Genomic DNA, 24,183 nt, shown 5'->3' with positions numbered 1-24,183 from the left:
TGGCGGGCCAGGACGAAGGCGAAGGATACCGCAAGGAGCCGACTACGGCTGCTGGTTGCGTGGGTGAGCAAGTGGTTGGGGTGGCAGAAAGGGCGCACAAGTGATAACAAAACAAAAGTGGATTATAGGCTCTCGAGCGCACAAACAAAGGCATGTGTATATGTGCGAGGGCCTTTGTTTGTTTGCCTAGTGTAAAGCGGCTCAAAGGACTCTCTCTTTGCATAATGAGTTATAATGCGTTGCATGTAATCTATACTCGAAGCCTCTGTAAGCACAAGTTGAGGCAAAGAAACCTGATTCGGCGGATTAACAGAGCTGCCTAAATCCCTTGAAAGTGAAACATATAACACTCTTAGTTGCTATAAATCCTGTCAAAGCAGGGAAATTCCAACGCCTAGAATATCCTGGGCATTCCTCAAAAACACCTAGCAAAGACAGTCACCTTTTCGAACTTCCATTCGCGCATGCCTGAGAGAGAGATTTTCCCGCGGAGACTTCGGCCTACGTTCGGGCCACATCCTTCCGACGAGAACGAGTGGCGGGCGCTCGGGTGGCCAAAAAGGATTTCGGAGCGGCAGCGACGCCGGCAGAATAACGGTAAACGACAGGAGCGGTACGATGTGTTGACTATTTGTGAGCCGGACGAAGGCGCTTCGCCTTCAGTTTGAATTGTGTCCTCGTTAAGAAAGGATATTCGTTACATTGTTGTTAAGTTGTTATTATAATTTCTCAAACAAACCAACCAACCAACCAAAGCAACCCAAAAGCAAACCGAAAGCCAACTGCTCGCTAAAGAGAATTCAAAATATAAACCGAAAAGTAAGAAAAGGCGAAAAAGAAAATCAACGAAGTGAAATAAACGAAAGCCGAACCAACGTACAAACTAAAAACTGAAACCTAAAATAAACGATGATAAATAAAATTAAATAAAATAAAAACTTATCAATAATTTATTATTTTATATCGGTGGTAGTTTTATGGTTTTTATATTACTTGCAAATTTTAAATACTTAAGTTTCATGTTTAATATATTTTAGTGAAGATTTTACGAAAAAGTGCTTGAGATTTTTGTGCCTGGTTTCGAAAAGACTTTTGTTGCATAAATGTGTTAAGTGTGCTTACAGTTTTTGGTTAAAGGATGTGCCATGTGTGAGAATACCTTTTCGCAAACTTTTTGTTGCTTTTAAGACTCTGCAGATAAAATCGTTACGATTTAAAGATTTTTCGAAATGCTTAACCCCTTTCGGGTTCCTTGGTCTCATTGTCACCGCGGCGAGCATCGATTTTGGCCATATTTACATAGACAAACTCAACGCTTTTTGCGTGCATGTATTTTGTTGTGCTTGTTGTGTTTTTTGGCCACATTATGTACTATTCTATACTGTACGTGGCACAACGGCAACTACAGGCGTCTGCCACTTCGGCTTGTGTGCCACATAAACCGACAACGAGCAGCCAATAAATGCTGCCGACTGGGCTCCTATATAAAAAGGACACTGCAGCCGTGTGTGTGCTCCGAGTGTGTGTGATTCATACTTTCTGGCAGGCACACACACTCACAGAGCAGTCGCTCTGTCGGAAGAGGATGCCGTATGTATTTTGTATTTTCGGTGTTTGCCATGCATTCGGCGGCGTGCCCTGGCTTTCCAAATAAAAATAAAAATATAAGTTTATATTTATATTTATACATAGCATTTGTCTGCCAGAGTGTCCGTCCGTCCGTTCGTCCGTTCGTCCTTCCGCAGCTCCCTTACGCTATAAAAACCGGAAGCGTCTGATCCTGACACTTGCCAACACTTGGGGCGTACAGGGTGTCAGGACTCGCTTTGTTCGCTGCCACACAGGGATGCTGTCTTTGGGGGTCTGTCGTAAAAGCCAGGCTCGGTTTCTTGTGCGTGTTTTTTCGGCACTTGTATTCCGCTGCTTTTATTATTATTGTTATAATTTTTTTTGCTGCTGCCAAGCGAGCTGAGCTGTCTGTTTCTGCTTTTGGCACTTAGACATTGCGTTACGCGCACTTTCGATGTCTACCGCCTGTCGTCCGCGTTTCGCGCATAACTTTTTATTTTTTGTTGGCTCATGCTCGCTTTGTATGCGGATGCGAGCACACAAATCGTAAAATATTAAATTTAATTTTTCAAATGATGTGTGAATGGCTTAGTCCTGATATATGATAATGGCTGTGCGTGGGCTCTGCCCGCCCCATAAAAATAAGGCGAGTCGTCAGTTTTATTTACTTTTGCGCGCCTGGGAGAACTGTAATCACACTAGCAGCCAGCCGAGCTGCCAGTCATTCGGCGAAGTCAATTATCCTTTTTGTTTTCCCAGTGTTATGAGTTTGTTTGCTTATCATTTTCCGCTTGCGGAATATTTTCACTCATGCCCGGCCATGGTGGAAAATATTCTGACAAAAGTATTCTTTCTTATATACTCGTAGCGAAAAAAAAACGCAGAATCTCTCGCCTTGCGTGCTGGGTGACTCTGCCTGGGAACATAATTCAAAAACCAAATGAACTTTCCGAAAACAAATTTCATTGGTCTGTGATAAGTGAAGGTCAAGCAAAAAGCAACAAGCAAAAAGAAAATTTTTTATGAAAACTAAAAAGCAACCACAAACGACACGAAGCGGAACAAACCACAGAAAAGGCAACATTTTCCAAATTAGCAAAATTGTAGAAATTATTTAATGCATCAAATCGTTTGCGCATAAAACTCGACAGCAGCAGCGGCAACAGCAGCAGCAACAACAGTGCGGTTTCACACAAAAAGGCGGTCATTAAAACAAAAAAAAAAAAAAAAGAACCAAAACCGAAAACCTAGCCAAATTATAACACAATTTATTTATATCATCAACTGCAAGGCGGCAGAGCAGGCAGCAGGCACTTCATTAAGCATCAAAGCGAGCTGCGTGCAACCGCAAAACGTGCAAATTCCGCACCGCAGCAGCAACTAGCAACAGCAGCCACTAGCAACACGCAACCCAGCAGGCTTCCAGTGCAACTGTAGGCCGGAAAATGTTGGCTATGCCCACGCTGATGATGCCAGCCACTGCACAGATGACGCTGAGCGCCGCCCACGGAAAGTCCTACGAGACAAAGCTGCTGGCCATCCACCAGACTCACCTGCAGCAGCAGCAGCAGCAGCAACAGGCACCCGCCCCCCAGCAGCAGCAGCAGCAGCAACAGCAGCAGTCGCTCAACGGCAAGCAGCAGGCGCAGCAGCAGCCGCAGCAAATGACCATCGTCACCACGCAGCAGCACCAGCAGCAGCAGCATCCCCAGTCGCAGTCGCCGCACCAGCAGCAGTCTCAGCAGCAGGCCGCTGCTGCCGCCGCCGCAGCAGCCGCTGCAGCTGCCCATCACCAGCAGCAGCAGGCGGTGGCTGCCGCCGTCTGTGCCGCCCAGCAGCAGGCGGTAGTGGTGCAGCAGCAGCAGCAGTACCAGATCCACTCGCAGCAGCAGTCGCCGCAGCAGCAGGTGCTTAGCATCTCTCCCAAGCAGGGTAAGCAAAGGAATTTTGACTACATATTTATCATTAAATTTTAAAAATATAAATTATAAGCTTAAAGAAGTGTAGGTCAGAGACGAAACTATATATAATAAAACCACCCTAGTTTCCTATACTTATCTTTCAAATAATTTCCTTTCGATTTCTTGAGCCGAGGCCAACATTCAACGCTAATGTTAGTGCTTCCTGCGCGTAATTGTCATAATCGATACGATGATGGGGCAGCTAATAAATTTGCGACCAGACGGGGCAACTCCTTTGACGATTCCCTGATGGATGAGGGGCCCTGTCCGATCGAGGTGTGGGCCTGCCCCATTTGTTTACGAGGTCCTCGAACACTTTGGGCACTTATCGATTGGCTTTTATTGCCTGCCTACGCCTATGGCCGTGTCCTGGCCCCCATTCGACGTCCGACTCGCAGGTCCTTACAAATTTCACGAGTTTTACGAGCAGCTCGAGCAGTTCAAGTAATGCTTTTTATGGTTTCGTCGTAAAACTCGGCCAAGCCTCTAATAGCTGTCTAATGTTATTTGCCCTCAAAACGAGGCCCGCGTGTTTGTCAAAGTTTACGTTTTCACTTACGCTCTGCGAGTCCCCTCCAAGCACCAGAAAGCTAAACTAAAGACGTCGCCACGTATCCGTGGCCGTACAATTATGGAGCTACAAGGTGTCTGCCTTTGTTACCGTGCTAAATCAAATAGAAATCAATTTGAAATTATTGACAATTTCCACATTGGCATTGGCTCAGTCAATCGACTCGATTCGATTTTGATTTCGACTCTGATTCGGATTCGTATTCCCTGGTTTTGCCATAGTTGGCATTCTGACTAAACGAAAGGCAAACACAGAGCCACACATTCGCCTCGTAGGAAAAGAAAAACAAACAGACGGCGTGGGCGGGAAAGCAAATACCGGGAAGGAGGGGGCGTGGCCGTTGTCTGTCTGCCGCTGTTGTTTCCTCTGTGGAAAAGTGCACTGGGCAAACACGAGACGGTGGCCAAGACGAGACGATTCAGTCAAGTGCAGCGGACGACGCGGCGTATACGTAACATTTAAACGCATGTCCACACTTGACCAGTTTGTGCGAGATAGGGAACTGAGAATCGAACCCGAGAACCGGAGTTCCGGAGCTCCGGAGCTTTAGAGTTTCAGAGGGAAAAAGTTTGTTTCCCAAGTTTGCTGCCGTTGCTTTGCGGCAAATTTGTTTTTAAATTTGCCAAGCAGCGAGCTCGTCGAGTGTCTGCTGAAAATTTTCAATTGAATTCGTCGTTGGATGTAGAAACAAATTGCCAAAAGCGACTGACACAAGAGCGAAAAAAAAGTTGTAAGCAAACAGACAAAGGGCGCAGTGTACAGCGAAGTAGCTGAATTTGGCTTATAAAGTGGCCCGATGCGCTCCTCCCCCGGCTGCCGCTGTTTTTTGTGCCAGTGTCGCAACCGGCAAATGTCGTCCTTTGTTAAACTGTAAGGACGTTGACTGATGCGTTCGTCCAGGCGTTGGCACAGCTGCCAAGAAGCCCCGCCATTGTTGGTGGGCCAGCGCCAACTTTAAACAGGTGATCGATTTTTCTCGTAGTCACTCGGACGCACAAGTTTACCGGGCGAGAATTTAATAAAATTTTATTTAATGCCATGCGATGGGGGGCAAATTTAATCCGCTTGCAGGCGGCTTGCGACACCTATCATATATTAAATATATGGCATATTTAAATTAGGAAATAAATGCTATAAAGCGGAGCCCATAGATGGTAGATTATGGTTGATTTTGAAGCCTATTTAGAGCTGCTCCCCCATGGAAATTATTTTATTTCGCATTTTTTGCCGCGCTCCACCGATTTGCATATTCATGTTTTGGCCATAACGATATTTTTTGCTCAGCACGGCGATGCAATTGAATAAATAAGCATATTAAATGTTTACCGACAGCTGAAAAACTGAAAAGGCTAAAGCAAATAGTGGAAAATACCTGGTGCTTAAATTAGGGATTCCGCAGAGAGCCTGTACTACAGTGGGGAAAACACTATAAATTCCGCTGGAGAAGCAATTAAGCGACGTGTAATTAGGCTGATGCATTCAGAGCAGCAGCTCGGAACTTTTGCCGGGCAAAAAGCACACTTAAAGTGCAGAATAAATTCAGTTCGGCGTCTGCCGTTGAGTTAATGCATTTTCCGCTTCCATAGTCAGACACAAAGACCGAATCGTGTGCGAGTCGTGTCCTTCTGCAGTTTCCCCTTACCTCTCTCGCGTCCTGCGCTAATGATAATGCTGATGATGATGACGATTATTATTGGCAGGCAGTGCATTGCATGCCGAGTGCATTTTGTCAACCTGCTCGGCCGCTAACTCATCGCCCATTATCGTCATTATTGTGGCCGTTAAGTACGTTTGCCGCCATTATCGAGCCCCCGGCACCAGACCCTTCCCTTCGGTTATAATAATGCCTTAAATATGCCAGCAGCGTGCTCTCGAGCATTTCTTCTGCCAGAATGCCTCGGGGACAGGGAGACAGGGTGCCATTGCAGCTGCTCAATGGTTTCTAAAATTGAAAACTATATATCAATTGGCTAGGCCACGGCGATAGTTTGTCGGCCAGTCTGGACCGGAGGCTTCTCCTTTGTCTGGCTGGGGGCCTTCCAGCAGCTGCTGCTGGTCCTTGCTCCTTGCTGTTGCTCCTTTCTTATGGGCTTTCATTTATTTGCTATTAACCTGTCATTGTTCATTTTTATTATTGTGCGGTTTTTATGCTTCCTTTTTGCGCTTTGTCTGCCATTCTGCTGTTGTTGTTGTTGTTGCAATCGTGTCTCGCGGCATTTTCCGGCACTTGCACATGTGCGTGTGTGTGTGTGTGTGTCTGCGAGTGTCCCTGTACGTGTGCAATAAATTGTTATTATCGCCGCGTTGCAGCATGTCGTCGTCCTTCCGAAGGACTTCGACTTGTCCTCGGCGAGACCATGCAAAAGATTTATAACTTTTATTATTATTGAAGCTTATTTGCCGCTTTATCTGGCCCCGACTTCAGTGCCCAGCTCAGCCATAGTTTACGACTGGAAAATCAATCATACGCCATGTTTGACGCCGAGCATCACCCGACGTACATACGACCAGACGGGAGACGGAAGGAGGGGGCACTCCTCGCCTTCCTCAGGATCTCGATTCCGGTCATTGTCGTTTCGTATTAATTTTTCAACAGACCCGCTTGACACTCATTGATGTTGGCTGTCATTAAAGTCTTTGCCCCGCTGTCCATTCGCTGTCCACTTTGGCAGCGACTTTGTCTGGCAGCCTGGCAGCCTGTCAGCCTGGCAGGTGACGGAATGCAGCTTGGAGGCAAAGAATCCCCCAAGGATGCACTCGGGAAAATCACTAGTTGATTTCTTAAGACACTTTTTTCTTGTGACTATTTCCTTGGGAACCAAAGAGAGTACAAAAATAGGGTAATTCTGATTAAAATAAATTAAACTCATTACTTTCAAAGAGTTATCTTAAAAGTAGATCGTTTTCTTTTCTGTGTGCCAGAGCCCCATATATGGAACCTCATATATGTACCACCGGATGCAGAATTCCCCTCCGGGCTGGTCACTTAATTCAGTGGGAGGCGCAAGTTGGCCAGGGATTAGTATGCCAAGTGACGTCCAGCGGCTGATGCCTTGTTATTAAGTGGACGCTGCAGTTCCACTTCCACTTGCTGCTCTCGGACAGAGGCAAAACTTTTTACAAACGTCACTCCTGTCCAGCTCCTGGCGCTCTCCTCCGGTTCGTCCTTTCCCAGTTCTTGCTGGGCTCCTTTGTTTTTGCTTTGGTTTTTTCTTTTCTTTTTTGCTAAATGCCAGCAAACAACAAAAGCAGCATAAGGCAGTTTGGACAGCCGGGATGAGCATACAACTACGTAGCTAATACTTTAGCAGCCGGATTAGGTTCAATTGGAGCGGAGGCAGGGGCGGTACGGGTACAAAGGATAAGGGGGCGCAAAAAGAGGGACACAGGCTAGCCGTAAAAAAATCTCAAGCACAGTCCACCACACCACACACACATGCAGCGCACACCAGCAAAGCAGACGGAGAAAAAGTGGAAGGAATAAAAACTGTTGTAGCTGGCATTAAAGTTTAAACGTTGGTAAATTCCTACAGCTTCCGCTTTGTTGGACTTCACGACAGTCACTGTGGGGACAAAGGACCGCTTGACTGGACAAGGCCAGGTGTATGGATGGAGGTGGGCGCTGAATGGGAGGATGCTGGATGTGGCCACACAGGTGCGTCGATGTGCGTGATGGGTGCAAATGAAAGGGCCGATTTCAAAATCGATCAAGTTGCCTTTCAAAGAGAGAGAGAGTGAAAAAGTGAAAGAGGAGGGGTCCAAGGCAGAAAGTCAAACATCGTGTAGCAACTTGGTCTCTCTAGCAGCAATCCTTTAGATCGGCTTCTATAATTACATTTCTATTCATTTTTCTTTTAGAAATAAGAGAAATCTTGAAATTGGTTTGTAGCTTAAATGGTTTTTCGTTCACCTCTCGTTCCGTTCGGATTTTCGAGCCTGCTGAATACGCAAATAAAACCTGAACATTCGTCCTTTCCCCAAAAGCATTGCACACTTTTATGCGCTGCGGCCACAGATAAAAACGTTTGGCGGCGCATCATAATACAAGCGCACACAAGTGAGCATATGGTGGCACCATTGTGTTTGTTATCCTGCGGGCACAGTATCCACACGGTTCCAACCACACGACGATGGCCGCATCCCAGGACTCGTAATTCTGCAATCGTCAATCATGATCAATGTTTTATACACGGCATTTTTAAACGCCATCCAGCCAGTCGGACTCACATGCAAATGTCTGCTGCTCTTCCTGTGGAAAAATCAATACTGGCCGAGGGGCTTTAAGGTTCGCTTCCACGGGGTCCACGGGTCGTCCAGAGTCGAGGTCAGCCGGGGGGGTCAGTGAGCGGCTCCTGCCGGGCAGCCATTTTGGCATTCGGGTCGCTACGGCCGGCGAGAACCTTGCGCCTTTGTCTTTGTCTTCGGCGCCTGTTTGGAGGCTGTCGCAGCCACAGGATCTGCCTGGACACGGGGACCAGCCATAGCTGTGGCATCGGGCACAATGCAGCAGTCAACGCATCTGACATTGTCAGCGCAGCAGCTGGCAGGGGTATGGTCAAGGCAGGGCTTTAAAGGGGGTCTATTTCCAGCAGACTATAAAGTGAATGAGATTTTCCAATAAAGAAAAAAACATAAAAAGACTTATTGATAATTTGGAATAATTTAGAATTGTTACTAGTTGAAGCTCGTCTTCATTTTTAATATATACAATATTATTTGGCTACTTAAATAAATAACCTAAAAACTATAAACATTTCAAAGTTAAATAAAATGTAATTAATTGATAAATGTTGACAGTTTTTTGACTTCTTTGAAGCATCCCCTTGAAGCTGGCTTTGACGCCTCCCCTGTTTACGGCTTGTGTTGGTTATGCGATGGTGCTATCTTGGTCGTCCTCCGGCCATGACCATCGTCAACAGTCCTGGCATCCTTTTCGAATGACTAACAGCAGCTGCGGTCGACTGAGGCAGAGGCAGAGACACAGGCAGAAGCAGAGACAGAAGCAGCGACCGCACAAAAAGCCACAAAGCCACATCCGTCTGTGCGCCGCTTGGGTCGCTCGCTGGCCGCTCTTGGGTCGTGGCCTGGCCTTTTGTTCTGCAGCTGCCGCGTGACCGGCCAAACAAGCGGCACCACCTAGCCACCCATCCAGTGGTCCTTCCCCCCGAGCCCTCCACAGACTTTGTGGCATCCGCGACAGTTCGCCCGTTCGCCCTTTCGCTGATTTGTATATTTCGTGGCAGCATAATTTATTGATTGAGTGTTTGGCCAGTCCACAGCAACCGCCAAGGATAGACCATCCCCAAAGGACCATACTACTACCCCCTTGACCGATTCGCTCGCCCCCACGGACAGGCACCACTTCACCCCTTCCGCGCGCCAGCAAACATGGTTCCGATTCCGACTTTCAATTGTCATTGCGAATATTTCAGCTTGTTCTTTTTGCAGCGTTTTGTTTTGCTGGCCCTGCCGGTTTGATTTTGTCAGCTACGCTTTGTTGCGCTTTTCGCCAGCTCTGTCTGCCAGGATTTTCCCGCTTTTGCCCCGATTTTCCCTGCCCGTTAACAGTGTTTTTGCATCCAGACTAACATCAACCGCCGACCCACCGACACCGCTGGAAATTTAAATTGGTTTGTTTTGTACTGCGGCGGCTTCTGATGCACTGAGGGAAAAAAAGCTCAGTTTTAAATGTTAAAAAAATCGTTTGCTGTTAACTAAAGGAAAGCAATCAATGGAAATCTCCCAATTTAACTTTAAATAAATATATAATTTTTTGATACAAGATTTACTAAATTTTTCTGCGTGCAGCATTGCTTCTGTTTCCTGGCTGCGCTGCCATAAAATTGCAAATTGCAATTCGCTGGCAGGTCTTCTTGGTCTTTTCCCATTTCGCTCCTGCTTTTCCGCACTTTCCCCTCACATTCCAGTTACTCCACCCGACCCCTAAAGATGTCTGGCAGACATCAGCGTCATGCTGCGCATCGTTGACAAAGTTACGAGAAACTGTGGTAAATTTTATTTAAATTTCCAATGCATCTGCTTCTGCTTTTGCGCTAACCCCGGCAGCTGGTGGCTGGTGTGTTTGTTGCCATTGCAGCTCGTTGCGGTTAGCAAGCGTTGATGAATGGAATGCAGTTAACGCCCGAAAAGCGAGGAGGCGACACCCCTGATTTTTCTCGCCTCTGCCCCAGTCCTTTCCCGCGCTGTGCTCGCTGTGTGTTTGAGCCACCAATCATGGCCCGGGGCTTCTGCTCTTCCAATCACTTTCTGCTTCATTAATGATCGCAGCCAGCCGCAAAAGATAAGCCTGGCAGAGCAATTTTTAATCATAATGGGATCTCAGAACCGGGGCCAATCCCAGGCCCACATCCACATCCACTCCGCCTCCCAATCCCGAGGTCCATGTCAAACTTGTTGAGGAAGCCCGCATCATTGGGAAAAGCCAAGACAAAGACAGCATGTCGAACAAGGACGGGGGCACGCTTTAATGATAACAATAAAACAGCTCCGCACAGCGCGAGCAGGCATCAATGTCACACATGAGGTAGGGGGTGGGGAAACACGGGGAAAATCATGGAAAGCGGGAAAGCGCCAGCACCAGCACAACTTTCAACTTTTACAGCAGGGCAACAAAAATAAAAGCATGTGGGTGTTTTCCTGAAAAATTGCGACAGCAGCAGTGGCAGCTTCTGCGTTAAATCAAAAAATTATATAGTCATATAGTCGGGCGCACACATAACCGACACATGGCCCCGTACAGGAGCGTCCTGGCATTTAGGTGCGGGTCCTGCGAGCTGGAAGCTGGAAGATGGGAGATGGGAGCCCTCCAAGTGATAAAGGCAAGGAGCAGCGGAAAAGCCACGGCTGGCAAAAATTAATTTATAATAGGCATCCTTTATGAGATGACAAGGCTGCTGAATAAGATAATGGCATCAACGAGCGGCAGACAAATGGCAAAGGCAGGCTCGCCGGGATTTGTGGCCCAAAACCGGTCGCATGTTTTGGCAAATAACGAAATTACTTATCGCTGGCAACGATGAAAGCCCGGCCAAAATAAGATGAAGCTTGTAAGCTGTTGCTAATAAATATTTAAAAATGTTTTCCTAGTGTGTGTCTGTGTGTGGAAAATGAGAAAATGTGATTTTTGCAGTACGAGACGGAGCGGAGTTCAGCCAGTGTGAACTGGCAATTAATTATGCAACACGAGACAGGGGTAAATTACATGGTCAAAAGGGTGGTCAGTGAACCCAAGCCAAGCCACAGGGACTGAAGGGTCCTTTAAAGTCTCTCGTTAGCTCTGCATATATCTCATTTCGAACACCTAATTTAAGATTTATACCTGGCCCAGCAGCCATCTATCGCCAAATGAACCCCGGCAATCTCTCCGGCTGCCGTCGTTTAATGTCATTTAATGTCGCTCATCGGCATTAACCCAGCCAGGCTGCACAAACACCGTGAGCCCCCCGAATCCCCCGAATCCCTGGAATCCAAACTGATATGGCTGATACGGGGCGCTGGCAATAAAACGTATTTTATGAGCAAATTATGTTTATTAGTGCGTCAAAATGTCAACATTATGCACGACAAAATACATATTAAAAAGTACATATAAAAGATGAAATATGAAGACAGACACACACTCACGTATACAGGCCATAAAAGAGCCTTGCCTGCCTGTTTTTTTGGCAGCCAATTTTGAGAGTAAGGTAATTCCAGGGCCAGCTCAAAAGCACCGCAAGCCAGAGGACAGAGTGTTGGTCAAAGGGCACAAGGGCCCAAGGGCCAGGGGCCAAAGGGATAAAAACTGGACGAGATGCAGGGCTGCTGCAGGCATTGTAATGCGGCCTTGTCTGTTGTCTACATTGTGGCAGCAGATATAATTCGATTTGCAAGCACAAGCGAGCACACGATTCGAATATGAAAATGGAAATCATCGTAAAATTTCTGGCAAGAAAAATGGACTGATACACAGGAAAGGAAACCTTGTTGTGTTGTTAAAGTAAAGTTCTTAAAATGGAGAATTTATGAATTGATTTTAAATCATAATTATTTCTTGTTTGAACTAACCATTTCAAGATTATGAAGTTGTCATGCCTGGCATCTAAAATCCCATTTTCTCGCCGTGTAAGAAGCCAACGAACCGGACAACAACAAGCAAATTACAACAATGGCCGGGGCAACATTGTTGCATCACAGAACGCGCCGCGATGCATGCTAAAAGTAATGCACAATGACAAACGCCGGCGCTGAACCACCAGCAGCTACTACCCCTACCAGGTCTTGCCACCACCACTGGCTAGGCACCACCCAAATCCGGCTAAAGCCCCCGGGGGCGAGTGCCACAAAGACTGGGCCAGCATATAAAAATAGTGACTGTGGATGGAGGAGGAGCGAGTGCCTTTGCCGCTGCGATTGCGATTGCAGCCCACGCAGGATGCCCAACGCGCATGACGCGCAACGAGCGCTCCTCCAACCGCCGCCACCGTCGACTCACTGGCTGGCTGGCTGGCTGGCGGGTTGTCCTGGCCTGTGCCGCTATCCCCCCCGGCTCTGGCCGCTCCCCGGCTTTTTCCGCCAGCGGAAGCTGACGAAATGTTGCCGATGAGCATTGCTAACGATGTGGGCAAGAACAACACAACGCCTACGAGGACGAAGCGATGACGATGAAACGATGACGAGGACGTGAACGAGAACGAGCGCGAGAACGAGGACTCTCGTCCAGGACGAAGGCTGCAGCAACAAAGTTGCAGCTAGCCACTTTCTTCCTGGGCGGGAATTGCATTATCTGCTCGTGTGTTTTTATTTGCCGTCTGTCTTTGTTGCTATTTTCTATTTTCCAGCTTCGGCTGCCCTGCATTTTCCGCCCAACGCCTAACGACCATTGCCTTTTTGTTTTTGCCTCGCTCGTTGCCAGTCGCTCGTCGGCGGGTGGGCGTAAAACTTTTAAATTAGAAATTTTTGTTAGTTGCAGAAATGGTGAGGTGGGGAGAAGGGGTTACGGGGGAAGACGGGGCGACAACGGGGGTCAGAAAGTGAAGTGTTGGGAGGCCAGCACTCAATAGTTTTTTACACTTTGTTAGTCGGTTAGTTTTTGTAGTTGTTTTTCTTTTTATTTAAGTTTCGTTTCGCTGCTGCCCGCTGCATTGTGGTTTCTATTGGCACTCGCCAGTTGCTATTAATTTTTAATTTTTTCTTTCGGTTTCTCGCCCCGCCCTGCCGCCACCCCTCCGTCAGCTTGTAACACTTTGTGGCAGACATAAGCGGCCAACCCGCCGTCGTGAGGTCAAACTTTTAATGCAATTTCAGCCGGGGCGTCGGTGTGTTGAATAAAGCAAAGCCTGAATGATTTGTAAACAATCGAGGGCTTATGCGAAATTGATGAATTTAAAAAGGGATTTTCCTTTCTCACCTCTTTTAGCCAAAAAAAAAAAAAATTGGAAAAGAAGGAAATGGGAGAAAAGCCATTAACGTTTCGTGCCCACAGAAATGGGCAATGCTTTTTGGCGTCTTTATTTGGCTTCCTTTGTGCGCCGCCCCCAACTTGTTATTACCTATTCGGCCCTGGCCTGGAGCTTAACAAAAGATGATGTGATTGAAATTCGCCCCCTTCCGAGGCACACACACACACACACACACACACAGAAGAAAAAGAAAGCCAGAGAGGAAAACCTGAAGCCAGAGATAATTTCAGCAATAGGCGTCACCTAATGGCATTCCGCAAATTGTTTGTTGAATTCACGGCAAGGGCAAGCGCTTGTCAAAACGTCTGAGATTCGGGACTCTCGCTTCCTGCCGTCCTTCGGCCTCCCCTTGGCCGTAAAAAAAAGGTTGTCATGCTGCCAAGGAGTGGCGAAGACGATGACAAAAAACAACAACTTAATACCCAGCTGATGCCTATTAAGCACAGCATTTGCGGCACCACCACTCCGCCCCCTCAGCACCAAAGCACCCCACTGTGCAGCGCGCTGCGTGTGCTTTGCCTTGATTTTGTGGCTGTGATATTTTCATTTGCTTGATTTGTTTTGGCATAATTCTGCCATCGTCTCTACTTTGGCCCGACTTTTGCGTCTATTTTTTTGTTCTGTTCAGGCTTTGGTAAATTATTGGGAATTTCGGTGAGACTAGTGTTCGGATCTAGCATCGTTAGGGTTTTGGAGAACCGCAAATCAGCATTTTTTGCTGCTGGGGGAAAGGGACGCCTGAATAATGGGCGCCCTTACTCGCATTAAGCATTCGCCATGGTGGCTCAGGCTCCACTAATTTGGGGATGCCAAGTGACGATGCACACGTAGCAACAATAATTTCGGCTAATTGCTCTCTGAACAGTAATTTAAATGCGAAATGAATTCTGTGAGGCCACACGCCCACAAGGGGAGGAGGATGGTGCGGGAGCGGAGTATAGTTTCGCCCAGTTCGCATTCATTTCATTGCCCTGCTACTGCAGTTGTAATAAAATTACGCATACGCTGCGTGCGCCCACTGCTGGCTGCATATTAAAAACGAGTTTGCCGCAGCCACAACTACTGCCAGCCAGTATGGCCCGTATTTTCCGACCAAAACCGGACCGTCTCGTCATACATGTCGAGTATGACTTTCATTGCAATTCATATCTGAGCGCAGACATCGCAGCAGCTCGGAAAATAGCAGAAATTAAATTTGTCTCTCGACTGACAAATGTCCCCCGAGTGGGCAAAACCAGAAAAGTACTTGACGATACGTAAAAGTCAAGTCAAATTGCAGGGGACCACCTCTCACCCTGGCTTCCCATACCCATCGCCTTCCCCCTCTCCATTCCCCTTCATAAGTCAGCTTGTAATGTTGTTAAGCATCCAAAGATACTGTCACTGTAGTGGCCACAGAATGGGACTTGGCCAGGGATGAGGAGGTGGGCCGGCAGCCGGGACTCTTCTGGCTGTATCTGCAGCTTTGTATCTTTAGTGCTGCCGGCGGTTGCAGAACCTCGGAGTCGGCAACTTCAACTTGGTCTGGGTCCTGGTTTTTCCTGCTGCCGCTGCCAGTCCTGGGTGTGGGCTGAAGAGCAGCTGATGTTGATGATGATACACACTCAAGTGCGCTTTGGGTACAGCAGTTGAGTAAATACACAAACACGGACAGCCAGAGGACTGCCCTCAGACATATGTACACACACACACACTGGCAGACTGGCACACCCCCTGTATACACACCATATGCGCAATATGGCGAACTGGGAGCGTTGACGTTGACTTTGGCGCTGTTGCCGCTGTTACTTATTTATGCCAATTTTTGGGCCGCGTGTATATGTGAGTGCCTGCCGGATTGTGGCTCGTTTGTTATTGTTGATTTTCGGCTGGCTTTGCTTCTATTTAAGCATTTAAAGCAAGATGCTACGTGAGCTGAATGCCTGGAAGCGAGCTACACTGCAAGAAGTCTGGTTAAGCCCAAATTCAGCACGAATAAGTTAAAGAGATAACGAATTAATGAGAGGATTTCCTAACTTATAGCTGTGGCATTAAGGATATCTTGGCACCTTTAAACACAATTTACGGTAGCAGCCCTTCATAACAACTAAATGGATATCAAATAACTTATTCATGGCTTTACATTTATTCATTGAAAATTTATGTTTTCATCTGAAATTGTACAGATACAAAAGCCGTCATATTTTCACGTAATCTGATAAACTGATGGATATAGATGTAATTTCCCCGCATTGTTCATCTTTGAAACTTGTCTAATTTGTAAAACGTAACTGATATTATTAGCCACCGAACACGGCGCACTCCCATCAGGGCTATCACGTTTTTTTAATTTCCAGCCCATGGCCCACTGAGACCCCGGGGACATTAAAGACCACCAAACCAAACCAAACCGAACCAATCTGAATCCAAATACAAAATCCACAGGCAAAGCGATGCGAACCAGGCAACGAACCAAGCAGCCGGCACAAATTTAACCAACTGAAGCCACTTGGGAATCGCTCTGACATCGCTCCCGCATTGGTTTTATTTCATTAGTTGTGCGCCAATTTAAATATTTAACGAACATTGCCAGTTGCCAGTTGATGGCATTTGCCGGCAGCTTTAAATTGACAAAAGCGAGAGGCACAAAAAAAATGGGCAAATGAACGCGACTGTGGCATAGATTAAATTTCCGCTCTTATGAATGCGCGTAGCTAATAGAAACGGTGCTGCTGGGCGGCTTTTCTCGGGGGGTGTCGGATGGTTGCTGGGCGGCTTTCGAGGGGTGGTGCCTGGCGGACGGTTGTCACAGCACGGGAGCTGCATATATTTTGAGCTAGGTCCCTGCTGATGCCGCACATCGGTGCTCCCCGGTCCCTGGTCCTTGGTCCCTGGCCGACGCTCGTCAGTTTCAAATGTCCGAAAAAAGAAATCCAATTTGCCGGGCTCGCGCTGGCAATGCCCCATGGACATGCGTTAATAAAAAAAAGAGTCCAGTAAAAACAATGGCACAAAAAACTGGCGACGGCTGCAGCCGGGCATCCACATCCACGTCCAAATCCACAACTGGGGGCCACGGCCATGGAAACGTGTAGAAAATAAAAATTTCTATTTAAATGGCAAAAATCAACAAATGCAACACAAAACAATCTAAAACACAAATCGAAATTAAATGACCGCACTTGCACACAAAAGCGAGATCCACACAAGGCGCACACATACACTTGAAAAAATAAAAGGGAGCCAGAGCGGGAGGGGAGGGCAAAGGAAAAAGGCTGGGAACATGGCAAAAACAAGCCACTCGTGGCCAACAAAACAAAAAAAGGAGCGAGAGTTTGGGGCAAAAAATGGAAAGCAAGTGACTGAAATAAAGTGCAGCAGCTGCGCAGCTGTCCGAAAAAAAGGTAACAAGGTTTGTAGGTGCAAGAGGGAGAGGGAGTGAGAGGGCGGCGATGGTCAGCATGCCGGCCGCTTTTCCAAATACATGTATACGTATGGTTGTGTGGGTGTGTGTGCGGCAAATGCCAGACGCGGGTTGTGCAATTTCAACATTTCATTCAGCGGCAAGTTTTGAATTTGATTTTGGCATTTCTATGCGTATACTCTTTTATTTTTTTTTTGGATTTTTCATTGTTAGATGAATGGGGAAAAAATAGCGAAAAACGCTCTGCAAGACCTTGGCTTTGAACCTCACTACAATGGATATTTCGTTTAATTTATTACTTTTATGTATTAGAGATAAAACCTTCACTGCTCTTTAAATATATTTTTATGTCTTCCTTGCTACATGCAATTTAGTTATTAGTTTTAAAGGTAATTGCCAGTTGAGTCTCTGTCTTAATTTTATTTCTAAATATTTTCCATTGTAATCCACCACAGCTTATATCGTTAAGCAGTTGAATGATGTCATTCCGGGCCCACTTTAATGCCTTTTCCTTTTGCCTCCGACAACCAAATTAATTAACTGCAAATGTGCGAAACTAAATGAAGTCACTTGCCAGCTTTTCCATGAATAAGCCCAAACCCTTTACAATTAACACTCCAACGCCCATTGTTGAACCCGAAACCGAACCCAGGCCCGAGTCCAGTCCCGAGACCCACCCATACGCATATGTGTAACATACAGGAGGTCATGTTGGGAGTTGGAAAAAGGAGTATCCTCCCCGTGTGCCACCATTACTATCACTATTACTATTACCACACCGGCGTTGTTGGGTGCCTAACGAGTGACACACCGACCGGCACAAAGGGAAGCGTTCTAGCAGTGTGGCTATATCAACACCTACACACACACACACACACCTGTCCCACTACAACAACTACAGAGAAATGGCCGAGCGACAGGGACAATAAGTGTAATGGATGCGACGGGTCGGAAAGAGAGGGAAAGCCGTTGGCGGCGGAAAATAAAAACGGTAACCGCAATTTGACCCAGGTTTTTACTTGCTTTACATTTCGTGGCGCCCGACAAATATGCAGATTGGCACACAGGGCGCTGCCGTATGCCCCGCTCCACCTGTGCCGCATTTACCTTTAACATGTGCTACCCACCAACAGCGACAGATACATTTTCCGAGCGGGGGCTGTTTACTTGCCCCTCCCCTAAGCGATGTGCAAACGCTTACGGCAGCGTTAAATGTTCGTCGGGGGTTGCTGGTGGGGGATGTTGTCTATAACTCTGCAGTGCGTGTGTGTGTATGTGGGGGTTATAACTAACCAGAGCCCAGAGTAAACACATGAGAACCCCGATGGCACGGAGAAAAATCGATTGAACTTTGGAAGTATGTTTTTTATAAATTTCCGTAATTTACTCCTCAAAAGAAAATAGAAAACCTAGATCTCCAAGTCTTTTTGATTTCGCCCTGTTATCTGTATAGATTCTTTTAGCCAAGTTGATTTTGCTGTTGGCCAATGCTGCTTTCGTTGTTCGTAGGCCAAAACACACGCAATTTCCATTTCGCTTTCCCAGTGCCTGTATGCGTTTTCTAATTTATAAAGCAACATGTCCCCTCGTCTCTACTCAGAAGCACTCCTGGCTGCATTTCTCGGGCTGTCCTGCCTTTTTTCGATTCCGGCGAGGCAAATCCACTGTCGTCTGTTGTTTTCCTGCTGCTGTTGCATTGTCTCTTCACACGATTGTCAACCCCAAGGAGCAGGAGCAGGAGCAAGAGCTGGTGCTGAAAATAGGAAAATAGCTGGCAGTAGGCTACTGGCATTTAAATGCGAAATTCGCACGCGATCTGCAAGCAGAATGTGGGACCAGGGACCCTGCCACATTTAAATCAAATTATTGACATTTGTTTAAAGGCCCGGCTGGTGGCTCGCATACAAATGATTTAAGTTTGGCCAACACTTAAAGCCCCGAGTCAGCACTAAAAGGGACCCGGGACTTGACTCGAGACCCTGATAAGAGTCGAGGATTGCCGGGGATGATGATTTGGGGGTTGGGCCTGGGCTCGGGCAGGGTGGCATTGCCCCGGGGCAGCAACCCTTTTGCCGCATTTGCGTTTACGTTTGCCTTCGCCTTCGCCTCTGTCATGTTTTGTTTTTAATAGTTACTGAATCTCATTAGAATTTAGATGAGTCTTAATGAGTCATTGTTTTACACGTTAGACGAACGGAGAAGACGACGCCGGTGGCAACACAAACAGCAACAATACTACACACACATACACAAGCAGAGGGAGAAGGAATAGTGCACTGCTCCCGAAAGTTTCCGCAGTCACGAAAACATGAAAAGGTAGCGAAATTCCGCGCACAACTTCCCAGCCCAGTCCTTGGAAAGGGAGGTTGGGAAAGCGAGTCACAACACAATGAAATTTTCATTTGATCTGCGCGACGCGACGACTTGATGAGGCTGCACCACCCGACCACCATCCATCCCACCTTTTCCACAAGGTTATTGCCATCAGAAGCACACTGAGCAGAAAACCTTGAAATATAAACTGTTGAGATATTTTTTGTAAATAATAACTTTTAACTAAGCTTTAATGTATAAAAATCCGATAAACCTAATAGGCTTTAATTTATTTAAATCACTCAAAAATTCCTTGAAGCTTTAAATGTTTGCAGGTTTTCTCTGTCTGCACCAACACAATACAAAGGACTGGGGCTCATTTAAGTGGCAACTTAAATGCCACGCACACTTGCGGAAATAATGCTGACTCCGAGCTCGGTTATCTAAGACCCAGGGGAGAATGGAAAAAAGGTGGCAAAGGATTGCGGCCTGGCAGCTTGTGGTAATCAGCATTAAAAATCAGCATTATCAGCGGCAAGGCGGCATGGCATTGGGTCTAATGGCGACAACGAGACACCGAGTCGAGAGTTGAAATGCCTTAAAGTGACTGCTGTTTCATTCGCAAGTCAAGTTGATTGGCTTTTGAATTTCGAGCTGCGTGCTGAGAGCTAAGAGCTTTGAGTTTGCTGCACAAACAGGCGGCACAGCTGCAGTTGCAGTGCGAGGGCGTAATCAAGATGAAATTAAAGCGCAAAGTTTGCTTTAAGTCGACTTCTGCAGCGGCCAGCGCTAATTAGATTTTTTAGTTCCATTTAGCAGGGTCCAGTGTCTGCGCCCTGCTTTCATTCTGCGCAGTTCATGCAAATGAATGAAATTAAAAGCACATTATACTTTATAATGCGCCCTGATTTGAGCAGAGAAAATTTAATTTAAAGATTTGCTGAGCCAAGACCCCCCCTCTGCTCTCTACTTGCGGCATATCGGCGATATATCAGTTGGCTTAGCTATCCCCAGATAACCGCAGTGCCAAATTGTGGGCATAAGTGACTCTCAGAAGGACATAAATGCGGCAGGGACCCAATTGATTGGGATTGGCCAGCCATCCAGGCATTCAGGCATCCAACCATCCATCCTGCCAGCAGGCTCGGCCTTGATCAAAGTCATAAGTCAGCGGCATACAAATCTCCATGTAAATATCCTTTTACAGTTGAGTTGTCCTTTTCGGACATCCCGGGATGGCACAGCACGTCTAAGCAACTGGATTATTAACATTTCAATATAATTTGTGGGCCCGGTTCATATTCAAGGGGAGACCCTGTGGCAGGCGGGGCTTGATGGGTTGCCCAACTTTTCCTGCTGACGTCTGGGAAAATTAACGCGCCTCAGGACTTTGATCCTTTTTTATATACGCATACGCATCCGTATATGTATATTTGCCTGGCAACCCGCTGCGTGTTAGTCTTCCGTATTTGCTTACATATTCATCAATTTTTGGGTTAAGTTGTGGGCGGACTCCGGGTCTCTGGGATCCCGGGATCCAGCCGAGGATGGATGTGGATGTGGAAGTGGAAGCTGGGCGGCCAGCACGTTTTGCGGTTGTTGGCGTCAAATTGTTTTGCTTGTTTGGGGCTTTCTCTGTCACAGCGGGCAGTATCAGTCGGTCAGCTGGTGGTTTTCGACCGCCGGCTAAGCGTTTTTAGCTTTAATGCACTCCCCCACTTAGCTGGCGAATTCATAATTGCCATTACGCATACGCCGTGTGGTCGGTTATGCTGTGTGTCGGAGGCAGCGACAAAGTGAATTGCCAAATGAGATTGCAGGCGGCCGGTCAATAAAACATTAGGGTCCACATCGATGGCACATATATCTTGGCCGCGGGTCGAAATTTGGCTCCCAGGGGTAAAATCAGCCGGCCACATCCTGCCCGGAATCGTGTCCTCGATGGGGTTGCGTGTAATTAAGCGCTGCAGCTTATGTAAGACAAACAGGAAATAAGGTTTAGCACAAACGCATAAATAACAGCGGCAAATCAGTAAACTCTCTCTTTCGCCCATACACATACAGGCCCACCAAAGACAGTGGGGAACATAAATAAAGGCAAACAAACAATGAAAGCGGATAACATAAAATTTACAACAACTAAAGCCAACAGAGCAGTGGCAGCAGCACCCAGGCAAGTCAAGGCGTAAAATGGGATAGTTGTGCACTGGAAAAATAATATTAAACAATCAAGAAATAAGCTTTAACTTGAACTGGAGGGAAAATTCTATAAACCTAGAGTTCCCAGAGTGAGGGAACTATTCTACATTAATAAATTATTTATATAGATATTCTACAGCTTTCTTATGACTTCTCCCGACTAGAGAATATAAATCAAGTATAGTTTTTATGTTTCAGTGTTTCTTATTCTTTCAGTGTTCACACATACACGTGTATACATCCTGAGTACCCTGCAGTACCACATTTCATCAATAGGCCTTTTCATCAACAATTCATCAACGCGCCGACTGCGACGCCGACAGAACCGACGCTCTGCCGACTGCTACTTGAACCCGAACTCCCTTCGGAGACCCGAACTCCCTTCGAGTCCGATTTGTTGGTGCATGCAAAAAAAAACAAAAACAATTTGCATGGGCTTCGTTTTTTGTAGTCCGAAACAAAGTAGAAGACGCAATTAAAATAGATTCTCGAAGGTTCGACTCCATATTTTCGGAGCAGCGGTTTTCGGTTTCGTCTTGCTTCTTCTTATTCCCTTTGCATTACAAGTTGAAGTGTTCTCCACTGCAGAAGTGTCGTGTGTTAAAAATGTTAAGAAATCAAATAATTCAATAATTACGTTCCGGGCCATATTGGAATATAAAAAAAGGTGAGTAAAAAGATTGTTCTTAATTAAATAGAAGCCTATAAATGTACATATGTATATTATTTTATTTATTATATGTATATAATATATTAATATATTATATTTATATATGTACATATTATGTATGTATTTTCTTTTCAGACTGCAGTAATGGCCAATATATTGGGTAATTTTATTTAATGAAATTATATTTTCCCTTGATTAATTATAATTTTTTCTGTAGATGCAATTTCCCAAGTGACTAAAACTGAGCCTCCAGAGAAGATACTGCGCAATAAATTTGGTCTTCATGAATAGAAAGCGGAACACCAAGGATCAAAAAAACCTTAAGGCCTTTTAATATATGGATGTTTAATCTTAATTTTTTATATTTGTGTTTTAGTTTTGGTATAGAATTAGGAAGAATAAATCATATTAATAAAAATTTAAGAGTTTTATTTTTATATATGAAAAAAAAAATCATCAACAATTCATCGATGAATTGATGATGAATTGTTGATTAAAGGCTGATGAAATGTTGATGAATTGTTGATGAATCATCAACAATTCATCAACAATTCATCGATGAATCATCAACAATTCATCAACATTTCATCAGTCTTTCATCAGTAATTCATCAACAATTCATCGATGAAATGATGATTAATTGTTGATGAATTGTTGTTGATGAATGCCTATGACATGCCCATGTTAAATTCATCAGTAATTTGCATGGCCATTCATCGATGAATCATCAACAACACCCCTTCGGCTATTGATGAAACGTTGATGAATTGTTGATGAATGGTACTGCAGGGTAGCTTCCGTCTTTAATCAAATGGTACAAGTGGGCGTGGCAGGAGGCATTCGAAAGGCGGCAGTCAGCCCTGCTGACACACTTAGTCCAAAGGCAACTCCTTGCTTCCCGGGCTCCTTCAAGCTGCTTCATTTCCTTCACTCCCAGTCTCGATCCCTGCTAGCTGACTCGCCTGGCTCACTCACCTGGCTCACTCAACTGGTTCAGTTGGTTGTTAACGCTTCGCAGGCATGGAAGCCAGGCAAGCTGAAAGGGGACAGGTGCGTCCTCGGCAAATATACAAAACACTTGTAACTGCCGTGCTGCCTAGCAAGGATTTATGATTAATTTATGTACACATGGCTGTGTGTGTTTTCACATATGTGTGCGAGACAACGACAACGACAACGACAATGGGTGACTGTAACGATGGCAAAAACTTAATTAACTCATTACATACGCAACGTTTTAATCAGCCAACGAGCCGACACGGCCAATGGAACAAGGAACAACGGAAGCGAGCAAAAGAAATGAAAAGCTGCCAGCGCTTGACATGCTGACACCGCTGCCAGGAGCTGGGGCAGGAGCGGGAGCAGTAGTCGAAGAATCTGGGGGTGGTCTTCCGCCTGCTTCTCGTCCCCGTGAGCTGCCAATCGACCTCTGGCGCAGTGCAAATTTAAAGCAGCCTTTGACTGCAATTAGTGGCCGCCTCGTTTGTCTGTCCCGCATACACACGCAGATGGGCTTAACTGTATCCCAAGGATATGAGCTCGCAATTCTCGCTGTTCGCAAGTTGCGTGCCTGGCTCTTTCCTTTGAGCCGGGCCGGGTGCAAAAGGGCGAAAGCAATAACCTGAGCGAACCTCGGCGATTGATTTACAATAACGGCAACCACTCGAGTCGAGTTGAGTTGAGCTGCCTCGGTAGACTAAGCCGCGCTGTTCTGCTCTGCCGCTGCGATTACAATGGGCTCATTAACGGTGGCGTATACGCAATTTCCAATTAAATAAAAAGTGGCCACGCACACACGTACCTGAGCACTGAGGGAAAATTTGCTTGGTTGACCAAGGTGTTAATTAGTTATGGGGGTAAAATATTATACAAATATGATGTCAAAAAAGACTCGCCTTTAAATGCTTATTATGAAAATATATGCTTTTCAATTTTAGATGAAAAAATATTTTGTAAAATAAATATAGAAATATTTGATATACCTTTTAATATTCCTAGAATTTCCCTAATTTTTTTCACTGCACCAATGCGTACAT

The 24,183-nt window shown here is 46.0% G+C and overlaps 1 protein-coding gene and 1 long non-coding RNA gene across 7 annotated transcripts in view; both read left to right on the top strand.

Moving 5' to 3' along the window:
- Positions 1–24,183, top strand: part of trv (trivet) — a 60,328-nt gene that overhangs the window by 18,216 nt on the left and 17,929 nt on the right. For 2 of the 6 annotated variants that reach the window (XM_017171309.3, XM_017171311.3), the window contains exons 1-2: positions 685–819; positions 2,438–3,501. The exons of 3 other annotated variants lie outside the window; for them this stretch is intronic. In XM_017171309.3, coding sequence (XP_017026798.2) covers positions 3,015–3,501 — 487 coding nt within the window. In that variant the 5' untranslated portion in view covers positions 685–819; positions 2,438–3,014. Of the gene's footprint in view, positions 1–684; positions 820–2,437; positions 3,502–24,183 lie in introns of those variants that run through there. One more of the 6 variants, XM_070286756.1, reaches the window with a different exon arrangement.
- On the top strand, positions 21,992–22,505 carry LOC108077799 (uncharacterized). Its single transcript, XR_001770817.3, has 3 exons — positions 21,992–22,144; positions 22,283–22,307; positions 22,365–22,505. It is a non-coding gene; the product is annotated as an uncharacterized lncRNA (long non-coding RNA).

Source organism: Drosophila kikkawai, chromosome 3R, assembly GCF_030179895.1.
Source record: "Drosophila kikkawai strain 14028-0561.14 chromosome 3R, DkikHiC1v2, whole genome shotgun sequence".
NCBI classification, from domain to species: Eukaryota; Metazoa; Arthropoda; class Insecta; order Diptera; family Drosophilidae; genus Drosophila; species Drosophila kikkawai.
Note: the sequence above shows the minus strand (reverse complement) of the source record. Positions and strands in the feature narration are given on the sequence as shown.